General features: G+C 36.2%; 1 protein-coding gene across 4 annotated transcripts in view; it reads left to right on the forward strand.

Annotated features, from left to right (window-relative positions):
* ERBIN (erbb2 interacting protein) overlaps positions 1-12,527 on the forward strand; it is a 92,168-nt gene that overhangs the window by 63,753 nt on the left and 15,888 nt on the right. For all 4 annotated transcript variants that reach the window (XM_081942602.1, XM_081942605.1, XM_081942603.1 and 1 more), the window contains exons 17-21: positions 1,279-1,449; positions 2,923-3,102; positions 4,313-4,427; positions 7,107-7,290; positions 8,493-10,017. In XM_081942602.1, the coding sequence (XP_081798728.1) occupies positions 1,279-1,449; positions 2,923-3,102; positions 4,313-4,427; positions 7,107-7,290; positions 8,493-10,017 (2,175 nt within the window). The remainder of the gene's footprint in view (positions 1-1,278; positions 1,450-2,922; positions 3,103-4,312; positions 4,428-7,106; positions 7,291-8,492; positions 10,018-12,527) is intronic.

The following is a 12,527-nucleotide window of genomic DNA, read 5'->3' on the forward strand; positions in this document are numbered from 1 at the left end:
ATGTATTTGCTTTATTGTGTTGTCCTGCCTTTAGCTTTATTCTTTACAGGTGAACCACAAGCTGCTTTGGATGTAATATTTTGCTGAAGTGGATAATCTGTCAATGCATATCCTATTTGATCTGATGGGCTGGGCAGATGATCTCAGGGAGAGGTGGTCCTACAGATAACCTGTTCAGTTACCTAACCAGTTGCTAAGGTTGGAGACCCCTGCTATAGAGCTTTAAAGGTGATAGACTTTAAAGGTGATAACCAGCACCTTACATTGTACCTGGAAGAAAACCTGGATCCAGTGCAGCTTGCAGATCAGGCATGTAACATGAGCAAACTGATGGGTGGTGGCAGCCAACACTTCCCGATGGTCTTCTAAGGTAGCCCCAAGTATAACAGATTACAGTAGTCCAGATGGAAAGTGACCAAGATATAGGTGCTGTTACTGATAGCCCTTATTTACTGATTATTCGAAGTTATGTAAACCTCAGAAAGCATGTTTTACAGCCTTTTACAGACAGTACTTTTGACTGTCATAAAATGCTTGGCAACTGGTTTGCATTTATGACTGGTTGAAGCGTCCTGTAGTCATGTGTCTGCAATTTGTGGCAGAAAACCGCAAAAAAGTTCCATTGGATATGCTGGATTCCCTTAACAACTGTCAGAGTTCCAAGTAATAGATCCATATCAAGGAGAACTCCAAGGCAGGTGAATTCCTCAAAGAATAGGAAATATATTGGCACAGATCTGGTGAATACCAACTCTGAGGACCCACACAAGTGTCACCTAATTAAAAGTAAAAAGTCACTTTCTCAAAACAATCAGTTACATGGTCCAATCACACTTCGAGTCATGTTGCTGGGTGACATCATTCTGCCTTTCTCTGACAGGGTGTGAGAATGTCCTTGGTTCACAACAGAAAGTATTTTGTTTTGGCTACGGAATCCCAACTATCTCAACTCCCCCCTCCCTATCCCTCAGCTCCAGTGTGGCAACCCGGAAGCTGTCAAAAATGGCTTCAATCAGGTCAGCTTCAGGGTTGACAACAACCACCTGATTTGCTTAATGGCGGGTGACTTAATTTACGACTACTGTAAAAATGTTTATAAAATAGAGTCAGGTCACATGGTGACCCATTTAACAACTGCCCTAATTTACACCCAAAATTCTGTACCCCTTGTGGTAGTAAATTGAGGAGTAACTGCACTTACTGTATTGATCAGAATGTGGAACACTTTTTGCTGCAATTTATAACTAGTTAATTTTAAAATTGATTTATTTTCTATAGGAGGGTAATTTGAAGAGGTATCCAACACCTTACCCTGATGAACTGAAGAATATGGTCAAAACTGTTCAAACAATAGTACACCGATTAAAAGATGAAGAAAACACAGAAGAAACTAATAAAGAAGCAAAGCAAGAAAGCCAACAAGTTTCAGTAAAGGATATAGGAGTAAAGGTTAGATTCAGTTTAATGCTAGAAATTTTCCAACTTTTCACTACAAGTTCACTACACTTTTGACAGCAGTGAAAATTTGAACTCTTTAATTTTTTAAAAACTTTAGTTAATGTGAAGATAACTTAAAAAAAAACCTTATAATTGACATTCTGTACATTTTACAAGATGTTCATCCAAGATAGATATATCAGAAATAAATAATGTGTTTCACAATTTTGGTTAGCAGACTGGCCCATTCAGTTAACATTACAACTAATAGATAACGAATCAAGATAAAGAAAATAATAAACCTATAAAGAATCAAATCGTTTAAAAATCTAAAGAAACTTTCAGAAACCGCCTCAAAGTGTTGAAACCCAGCACAATTAAGAACATATAAAGAATATATGACAATAGCACTTAAAATCTGGTAGCAAAATGGGATTCCAAAGTCTTGGTGCTATCACCAAAAAAGCCCTCTGGCTTGTCAGTTACAAGCAGGTAAATGTCCAGGTCAGCTCTTCTCAAGAAGAGAGAAAAGCTGGTAGGTTTTCTACAGATGGATATCACACTGACTTGAGCAGGGTCTTGGAGTACTTCCAACTACTAGCCTGGAATGAGAGTAATTGATACACGGGGCTTAGCTACTGTTAAAAAAAGAAGACGGTAACATACATTTGTTAATGTTGATGCTTGAAATATAATCCAAAGCACTTTTGAATTTAATTGAACTTTTGTCCCATTCCACCACTTAGTTAATGCCCTGTTATAAAATAAATTACTCTTAATTTGCAGAAATACTTTGGGTCAAGGCCATATATCTGAAATTCAAGAAACAAATTCAGACTATTGCATCATAGTAACATGGTTTGATTGGGTAAATAAGCATGTTTGCTATAAGCATTTTTGGAAGAAGGGCAGAAAGCAATAAAAATGATAATATGTTGTAAAACATTTTTTTAAAATAATCCTGCATAGAACTATATTGTTTTCTCATTGTTTTTGATAAAAACTTGTTTCTTCTATATTTTCACTATATATTAATAAATAGCGCCTTTTTTACATGTATAGTTGAGTTTATAATGGGCTGGTAGGAAAGCGTTAGGACCAGTGTAGGTAAACTTTGGATTTGATGAATTTATACTACCTTTCTCTATACTATAATGCATTTTCATTTCTTCTGTTTCAACATGCAGTAAGTCCCACTTTATTTGTCACCAATTCTGCTAATTTTGTTGAGTGAGGTCCACACTCTTGTGAGTGAAATCCAGCTGTTTATTATTTTGCAATCCTCAATTTTATTATTGAAATGCAGCAAGATACGTTGCAGTCTGGAGTCAGTAATACTTTACAACTGCTAAATTTATCTGATATCAAAATTGGAATCTGAGGAAGTGGGGGATATTGATTATTTATAATATCTGCACATTATTTTTAGTATACGTAAGAGGCCTCATCCAATGGGAATCTTTTCTTACTGTGTTAAATATTTAGACTTTAGAAATTACTCCAGTGAAAAACAAAATGGAAAACGAGCAGAATGTTATGGGAAACTGTGTGCAGAAACCTAATGAATCAGATGATGAGAACAGTACCAGAAATTCACAGATGAACAATCAAGTTAAAATCACAGAAAATGTGAAGCCAATTGTTAACCATGAAGATACTCTGGAGGTATTTTATGTATTTCTATGTCTTATTCTCTATCATTGTGGCATTAAATTTGGATAAAACATAAGGAGTATATAATTTTCAATATATTTTGTATAAATCTAAAACAATAAACTCCCATGCATACTTCATACAGTAATTGTATACATGCCTCCTAAAAATAGAATAATCCTATACATGTCTCCCAAAACTATCATGCATTTGAGTAGTCATGGATAGTATCGCTCTGTTAGTTACCAACATCAAACTTTTTACTGAATAGTAAATTTAAATAAATGCTAAGAATAATTACCGAATTTGTTACCTGGTAACAAATTTAGGCAATTATTATGTGCATTTATTTAAATTTGTTACCTGGTAACATTTCAAAAATATATTTTTATTATTTTTGTCCAACTAAAATATCATTATTGTTGCTATTGCTTTTATTTGATGCTGTCCTAGCTTTATAACTTTGTGAGAATTAGTATTAGAAAATTTTCAATCAGCATGATTAAAAGAAGTCAGGTATAATAAACGTTTCATTTATATAGCGTCAATTTCAGTGGTGAAATTCAATTTTTTTTACTGCCGGTTCTGTGGGTGTGACTTGGTGAGCGTGGCAGGGGAAGATACTGTAAAATCCCCATTCCCACCCCACTCTGGGGCCAGCCAGAGGTGGTATTTGCGGGTTCTCTGAACTAATCAAAATTTCCACTACCGGTTCTCTAGAACCTGTCAGAACCTGCTGAATTTCACCCCTGCTCAAGTTAGATGAGACTTTTGTAGCTTACAAATATCCTACATACTATTATTCCTAGTATTCAGTATGGAAAATATATTTTTCACTGCATTCCATATTTTACTAGCCTAAATTAAAACACCCAGTGAGGTAACATTTTTATAGTCTTTGATGGGAAGCTCTTTTTTCTGAAGACCAGCTTTCCAAATACAGCTATATACCTCTTAAACAACAGCTTTGTGGAAAATATTTTAAGGCAGTGGTCCCCAACCCTGAGGCCACGGACTGCTCCTGGTCTCTGGCCTGTTAAGAACCGGACTGCACAGCTGGGGGTGAGCAAGCAAAACCGAAACCACTTGTAAAAGATTGTCTTCCACAAAACCTGTCCCTGGTGCCAGAAAAGTTAGAGACTGCTGCTTCAAGATCTTTGCGTTAACCTTAAAGGCTGTTTGTAGTTATGTTGACAAACCTCATGTTCATCTTCTTTTACAGGAATCAGAAGAACTATCTTCTGATGAGGAAATGAAAGTAGCAGAAATGAGACCTCCTCTCATAGAAACTTCAATTAACCAACCAAAAGTAGTAGCACTTGGCAATAGCAAAAAAGGTAGGCCTTTATTCAGTGATAAATGCTTTAAAAAGAGATCTATTTCTCTGAGTTGACTAAAGTTACAAATAAGAGTTTTGCTTGAAAAGTAGCATAAAAATACATTTATACTCACATATTTTTTACTTAAGCTCCTTCTTCAGTTGTTTGTAAGTAAGTAAGTAAGTAAGTAAACTTTTATTTATAAACCGCACCCTTTCCTAAACAGGACTCGGGGCGGTGTACAGACATATTAAAAACCATATGGATACAAAATATAAATGTGTATAAATATATAAACATATAAACATATAAACGGAGGAGGTAGAATGTGCTGTACCAAATTTAAATTAAAATACAAATATAATTAAAATTTTCCCTAAAAATTACACAGTAAGATGTTTGCCAGGAGGTTAAAGATGGGACTATACATCAGTCAAGCCAGCTAATTGGAACAGGTGGGTCTTAAGCTTCTGTCGGAAGGAGCGGAGGTCGTTAGTAGTTCTAATATCGGGGGGGAGGTCATTCCAGAGGGTTGGGCCCATCACAGAGAAGGCTCTACTCCTAGGCGCCACCCGCTGGCACTGCTTGGCGGATGGCACCTGGAGGAGTCCCTCCTTGGGAGAGCGGATTGGTCGTGAGGATGTGTGAGGTAAGATGCGATTCCGCAGGTAACTAGGTCCCATGCTATGGAGCGCTTTGAAGATAGTAACCAACACCTTGAAACGCACCCGAAAAACCACAGGCAGCCAGTGCAGCTCGCGCAGGAGTGGTGTTATATGGGAGTATCTTGTCCCTCCCATGATGGCCCGTGCGGCCGCATTCTGAACTAGCTGTAGTCTTCGGGTGCATCTCAAGGGGAGCCCCATGTAGAGAGTTTGTGCCTGGATTGCAGCTATTGGGAAACAAAAGAGATCCCAATGCTGTGTAAAGACAGTTTTGTGTGCTTAAATTTGATTTTTGTCGTTGTTGTCTTGTATTCTACCTACCTTCTTCCAGTTCAGTGCTTATTATTTGGGTTTGTGCTTGTTGTCTTCCACATCTTCAATTTTGGATTAACCTAAATAAGCCAAATCTGCAACTCTTTATTATATCTTGCAGCCTAGTTTGTTTGATATGCTGACCACTCTCCATGCTTTGTTTATTTGCTGCGTTTCTGCTTTATTGACAATTCTGTATTGCATTATCTTAATCTTTTTTTGTGTGGTTTTAATATAAATAATTAGTACAAATATACTTAGATTAGGATGATAAAGTTTTACTATTTTGTGTTTGTAGTTCCTATAATTTTGTTGTTATTTTGTTAAAGTGTTCTTCAATCCATTTGCTATTTTGTAAGATTTGAACACAGAATTTGTCAGATATTTTCATTGTAAAGAAATGGACAAACTGCTGCCTTACGATTTCACAAAAATTTAATATATTTTGGTATACTCAAAGCCCCAAGCTGAATATAGGTAGTCCTTGAGTTACAACTATAATTGAGCCCAAAATTTATGTTGCTTAGTGAGACATTTGCTAAGTGACTTTTGTCCCGTTTTGTGTTCTTTCTTGCCATGGTTGTTAATTTGCAGTTTTAGTGACACGATGCTTAAGTGAATCTGGCTTCCCCAGTGACTTTGCTTGCCAGAAATCACAAAGGCCGATCACTGCAACTGTTGTAAATAGGAACCAGTTGCCAAGCATCTGAATTTTGGTCATGTGACCATCAGGATACTGCAATGGCCGTAAGTGTGAGAAAATATTGTAAGTCATTTTTTTAGTGCTGTTATAACTTCAGTCACTAAATAAACTGTTGTAAGTCAAGTACTTACCTGTATTTCAAGTAAAATTGAATATTTTTGTATAAAGCCAATTGCTCCAGGTAAAATCATTAAAGTTACAAAACAAACATGCTGATTATTATGAAATGAGAACTTTATGGAGCCTTTATTAAATATGACTTACTGTGAAATCATAATATTATGGAACCATTTGGCAAAAAAGGAATACCTTTATCCTAATACCAGTATAGAAATGCTGATTCTTCAGACTATTCAAACTTAAAATCAACTATTTAGGTAGCTAAGCATATTTAGTAGGGTTGTATGAGTCATTCAGACTCATTCATCTCCCAAAAAATAGAAGTGCTTTTCTTAAGCTATTCCCCAAACTACCAGGGTAGTGTAACTTTTCTGCTAGTTTACTGGCACTTCTGATCAGTGGTGGGATTCAATTTTTTTTATTACTGGTTCTGTAGGTGTGGCATGGCTAGGTGGGCGTGGCTTGGTGGGCATGACAGGGGAAGGATATTGCAAAATCTCCATTCCCTCCCCACTCCAAGGGAAGGTTACTGCAAAATCCCCGTTTCCTCCTGATCAGCTGGGATTTGGGAGGCAGAGAATAGATGGGAGCGGGGCCAGTGGTATTTACTGGTTCTCCAAACTTCTCAAAATTTCTGCTACTGGTCAGAACTGGTCAGAACCTGCTGAATACCACCTCTGACTCTGGTGGAGATTTCTTTGACAGGACATGATGCTTCAATTTGCAGGTTTGGAGAAGCCTCACTGAGTTCCAGGGAGGTTTTCCTCCAGATGATTCACAAGGGCCCTGATATTTACTGTCTATGAAAAGCCTCATTTAAACTGAATGCGTACCATAGATGTACCTTTGCATGAGTTAGTAATACGAATATGCTAAATAAAATTAAATTATTTTCAGATGACAGTAAAGCAGTAGATTCTTCGTCTGATGATCCCACCCATAACAGCAATCAGAATAATAGCAATTGTTCCTCTCCTTCCCGAATGTCGGATTCAGAATCTCTAAACACTGACAGTAGCCAAGAAGCATCATTGTGTTCTCCAGACAGAGAAATTACCATGACTGTCAATGCAAAAATCAGGTTTGAAAAAAATACTATAGTATGTTATAAGACCATTTGGAATAATGAAAAAAATATTTCTTTTTACATTTTTTCTATCCTCTGTAATTTTGTATTATCTGCAAATTTAATAAGCATCCTCTCTACTTCATAATTGTCATGCTATCTAGTATGCTTAATTACCTCACTAATCAGAATATCGTGAGGTTTTTGTATCGTTTGCTGAAGTCAACGCATATTATGGATACCTCATTCCTTCAATTCATTAATAAAATAACCCAATCAAAGAAACGCAATAAGATTAATTTGGCAATTTTGTTCTTGACAAATCTGTACATTGCATTATTTTCAAGATGCTATTAGACTTCACTCTATAAATTTCTGAAACATCTTTCTAAATCCTAACGTCAGTCGGATTGAATTTCTGGATATTCCTTTACCTGTTTTTGAAGAAAGAGCAACATTTCTTATCCTCCAGCTATCTGGCATTTCACCAGTTCTCCAGGATTGCTCAGAGAAGGGTTCAACTAGGTATTAACTGGTTCCGCTATCTTGTTTTGAAGATTTAAATTCATTCAGAATAAAGAGATAATCCTTAACAATGTTTCTGTTTGTGTAAAGCTTTAGACTGCCCCTTCATCATGCAGTTCACAATTTTCTGGTGTATCACATTGTTTGTTTGTTAGAAAAGATTGAAAAGATGTTTAATCCCATTATCACTTTAGATAAGTTCTACTGGTCCCTTTTGTCTTGGTTGACTGATACCGCTTTCATTACTATTATTATTATTTGCTTAAAACTTATTCTTCCCTCTGCTTGCCTTGCGGCATCAGGAAAGCTAATATGGTCAAATAAATACTTCCCCCCCCCCTGTGATGTTTCCTTGTTTCAGTATTTTATTTTTTATTTTATTTAAATAAAAATATTAAATGAACTATCATGATTTAAAATAAACCCTTGAATAATATTTTAAATTGATACTGTAATCAGTTTTTTGATTATACAGTATTTACAATAGTTTACCTTATCTTGGTCTGATCACTATAAGAAATTAAATGCAAACTTAGGTAAAAGCCATTGAAATCAATGGAGCCTGAGTCTAGTTCACTTGTCTCTACAGATGGTTAAATCTGTCTTAATGCTGCTTTCTTAAAATGTATTTATCAAATATGGCCATTTTATCAAATTGCTCTTGTTATATTTAGGATTGCTTTATTTTACAGGGAAGAAGATGAAAATTCTAACAGTCTTTTGCAAAATGGAGAAGTAAATGCTCTGATAGAAGAAAAAATGAACTCGCCAGATAAAACCACCAATCTATCTGAATTCAGTTTAAATATTGAGGAGAGATTAGCTTTAATAGAGAAAGGTGTTGAACTAAACAATGCCACTGATGAGCCTCACATTGTGCATCAGATCAACAGGAATATCTGCAAATTAGCTGAAGAGGGACTACAATCTAATGTAGTGAATCAAATAAAATCAACAGAGATGTCAATTAAGGACTTGATAAATGACCATATGAAAGAAGAAATTAAACAACTGGAAAACGAAAATAAATATCCAAATGTATGCCCAGTAAATAGTATCAATGGACATTCTGAAGACATGCCACACGCCGCAAGAAAGTCAGAGCTAAAGAGAAGTGCCACCATTGAAACCGATTCTTCTTCGGAAATGTGTCTTTCAAAAAGCACTGAAGACTTGTCTCCACAGAGGAGTGGGCCAGTGGTGAAATCCCATAGCATAACTAACATGGAGACAGGTGCTCTAAAAATCTGTGATATTCTAAATGACAGTGGATCCCAGAACCCCAATCCAGCAATAAAATCAGCAGGTATGGCTGCAGATGGAAAAAATATAGTCCGGAGCAAGTCAGCTACTCTCTTATATGATCAGCCATTACAAGTATTTCCTGGCTGTTCATCATCCTCTGATTTAATATCTACAAAAACAGCAATTAAATTTGATTTGAATCATAATCCTGAAGATACCAATACAGTTAGAGGGCAAGGACTGAATTCCTCGCAACCATTCACTACCCCTCAATATAATATACAATACAGCAGCAATATTGTACCCAAAGAGTCTTTGTGGCTCCAGAAACAAAATCCTGTAGCTGAACAAAGTTGTTTGTCTTCTCAGCGCTTACCAAGGCTGGATGGTACAGAGAGCTGCACTTCTGCAAAACATTCAGCCAACATGAATTTCTCTAACCATAATAACGTTAGAGCTAGTGCTGCCTATAATATGCATCAAAGGATGGGCAGCAGGCATATGGAAATGTGGGCTGTTTCACCAAATGACAGGCATCCTTCTAGTGCAACCCGAAATACTCTCCAGCGACAGAGTAGTGTGTCTTCTACTGCTTCAGCTAATGTTGATTCTGGATCTTCACGCCGTCCTCTGGCTTCTGAGGGGGATTATTTAACGTATAGGGATTTGCATTCAGCGGGAAGAGCCCCGCCAAAATTGTCAGGGCAACAGAGACCTCTTTCTGCAAGAACACATAGCATTGATGGACCAAATGTACCCCGACCTCAGAGTGCCCGTCCTTCAGCAAACGATATACCAGAGAGAACTATGTCGGTCAGTGACTTCAATTACTCAAGGACTAGTCCGTCTAAAAGAACAAATCCAAGAGTTAATTCTGAATACTCTCTGATGGATCCTACAGGCAAAAATAAAGTTCCTCATGACTGGAGAGAACAAGTACTACGGCACATAGAGGCCAAGAAGTTAGAAAAGGTAAGCAGTTTTACTTCCTCTTCTTGAATTCAGCAGTTTGTTTTTTATGAAGCTGGTAAAAAGCCTGCCATTTTAAGGGATACATCGTTGTGATATTATAATTCAAAATTTCAATAATTGGTTTAGTAATAAACTCATGTTCATACAATGGGTAAGTTAGCTTTAGGATTACCCAGCTAGATGTTTTATTATAATACATAGTATGCTTTATTTGTAAGGAAGAACTGTAAAATCATCAAGATAATTATTGCCATAAAGTTAATGTTTATGACATCTAAGCAGATGAAAATTTAACCATCTTCAGCAGCATGTTTGAAATACCGGGATAATATAATATCCTACTAAAGCGACATGGTTATTGCTTTGCTAATTATATATTCTTGTTAAAATGAAAAATATCAAATATATATTTACTTCCCAGAGGGCTGATAGCAATTTTTCAAATGATTTAATTTTTCTGGGGTACTAGGAAAGTGGCAATACCCAGGTAATCCTCAATTTATGACCAGCCACTTACTGGATGTTTGAAGTCGCAATAAATTTCTTCAGAGCTGACCAGCCACTTAGTGGATATTTGAGGCCACAGTGGATTTCCTCAGAGCTACTTACAAAACTAAATTCAAAATTCCTGACAGCAGTTGAGGAAGTCATAAAACCAGTCACATGGTTACTCACTTAACGACTGGTACAACTTATGATCATAATTACAGTTGAATGTCAAGGTCTACCTATATTTAGTAACGCACAAACTTGAAACTTAGGGCAAATTCAGTCTAATACAAAATATATCTTTGAAAAAGTTCACATAGAAATTTCATCAGGCTGTGGGTTATTTTGTTCCTAGTCTTGACGTATCCTTACACAGATATTAATTCTGTATTGATCTCTATTGTCCCGCTTGTTGCCTTTCCATATTTTTCTAGTCCCCCTCCTCCAATATGGGGTTGGATCACAAAAACTGTATTTTCTAGCTTTCTGATACAACAGTAGAGATTAGAGGAAAACTGCTGATGTGGTAAACTATTAAATATAAGACTCATTTGGCCACATGGATGATATTGAAGTCTATTAGCAGTATGCTTTCATAAATTCAGTCATCTTTTGACTGTCAGATATCAAGGATTGGGATTATTTGTTTGATGTAAAAAATTTAATTATGAAATAGTTTTTCATTAGAAGTATTTGGTTCAGGCCTATTTCCCTCAAATAGCCTGTCACTATAGCTATCCATTTCTTCCAGCTTTGTACATTAGCAATTTGACATAAAAACTGTGCAAATAAACAGGAAGTTTTAAATAAGTTAAAACAGAAGGTTTCCTGTCTGGTAAACTATACTCTTGAATATTTTAAGTGAAAATATATTACGAAATGTAAACGATTATATTATGTGGCTCATATCTATTGATGTTGATCTGTTCTGGTTAGGATCAACATCCGCCTAGTGTGTCTGCAGCATTTAAATCTTGGAGTGGAGGAATGCTTTTCTTGAATATTTATTTATGTTGGATGTTTCAGATACTATTTTCCTTTAAATGCAGATTTGCAGATTGATCTGAACTTTATATATTACTTCTGTGCATACTGTCAGCCAGATTTTTAGTCTGAATTTTTATCCACCTATCAAGTCCTTCCCAAGGACTTGGGACAGGCAGGTGTTGTTTGATGATATTAAAGGTATTGTAAGATACCTTTCAAAGTGAAACTGCCTTTTGCAATTAATGGATGGATCTTTTGTCAATGCGCATGATGTTCAAATGGTGCTCCAAAGATATTGGGATTATATTCAAGGTAGCTATTCCTACTGGCACTATCATTGCTTTCTTTTGTCGTTCTACTTCTGTTTGCAGGTCTATATATATTGTGATATTTCTCCAGTTCTTTTTTGTATATCTTATTGTCTCCGACTATTGCAAAGTCTACTATCCAGACTTTCTTTCTCTGTTATTGACAATTTTTAAGTCTGGGATGTTATGTGGCAGGTGTTTATGCATTTGAATTTTAAAATCCCAGACCACTTTAGCTTCTTCATTTTCTATGACTTTTCCTGTTTTGTCATTGCACCAATTCTTGCTTGCAGGCAAATGGTATTTCTTGCAGATCTTCCAATATACCATTGCTGTTATTTTGTCATGTCATAGCTTGTAAATGTCTATGCAGATTCTCAGTCTTTGGTTTGTAGTCAATCTGAGCAATCTTCTTATAGCAGCTAACTAAATAGTCCATTGTTTCTTCAGCTACTTTGCAAGAGGCAGCACTTGCTGTTTGTTGCTGTCTTCTAAATTCTGGCTTTCTATGCATTTGTTTTTAATGTCTTGTGCAGCCATAATTAGCTCCTCTGTCTCTCTTCAACTTCATGTTCTTAGCTATATTACCAGACCTCATTGTTATCCGCTTTGCTTCCTTTTTTTAATGTACTAGCCCTATAATGCTTTGTCTTGGCAATGCCTTGCCATGTCTCTTTTCTAGTCTTCATTTGGTCTTTCTTTCAGCCAATATGGTCTCTCCAGTAT

This window comes from Natrix helvetica (genome assembly GCF_964273705.1).
Source record: "Natrix helvetica genome assembly, chromosome: 2".
NCBI classification, from domain to species: Eukaryota; Metazoa; Chordata; class Lepidosauria; order Squamata; family Natricidae; genus Natrix; species Natrix helvetica.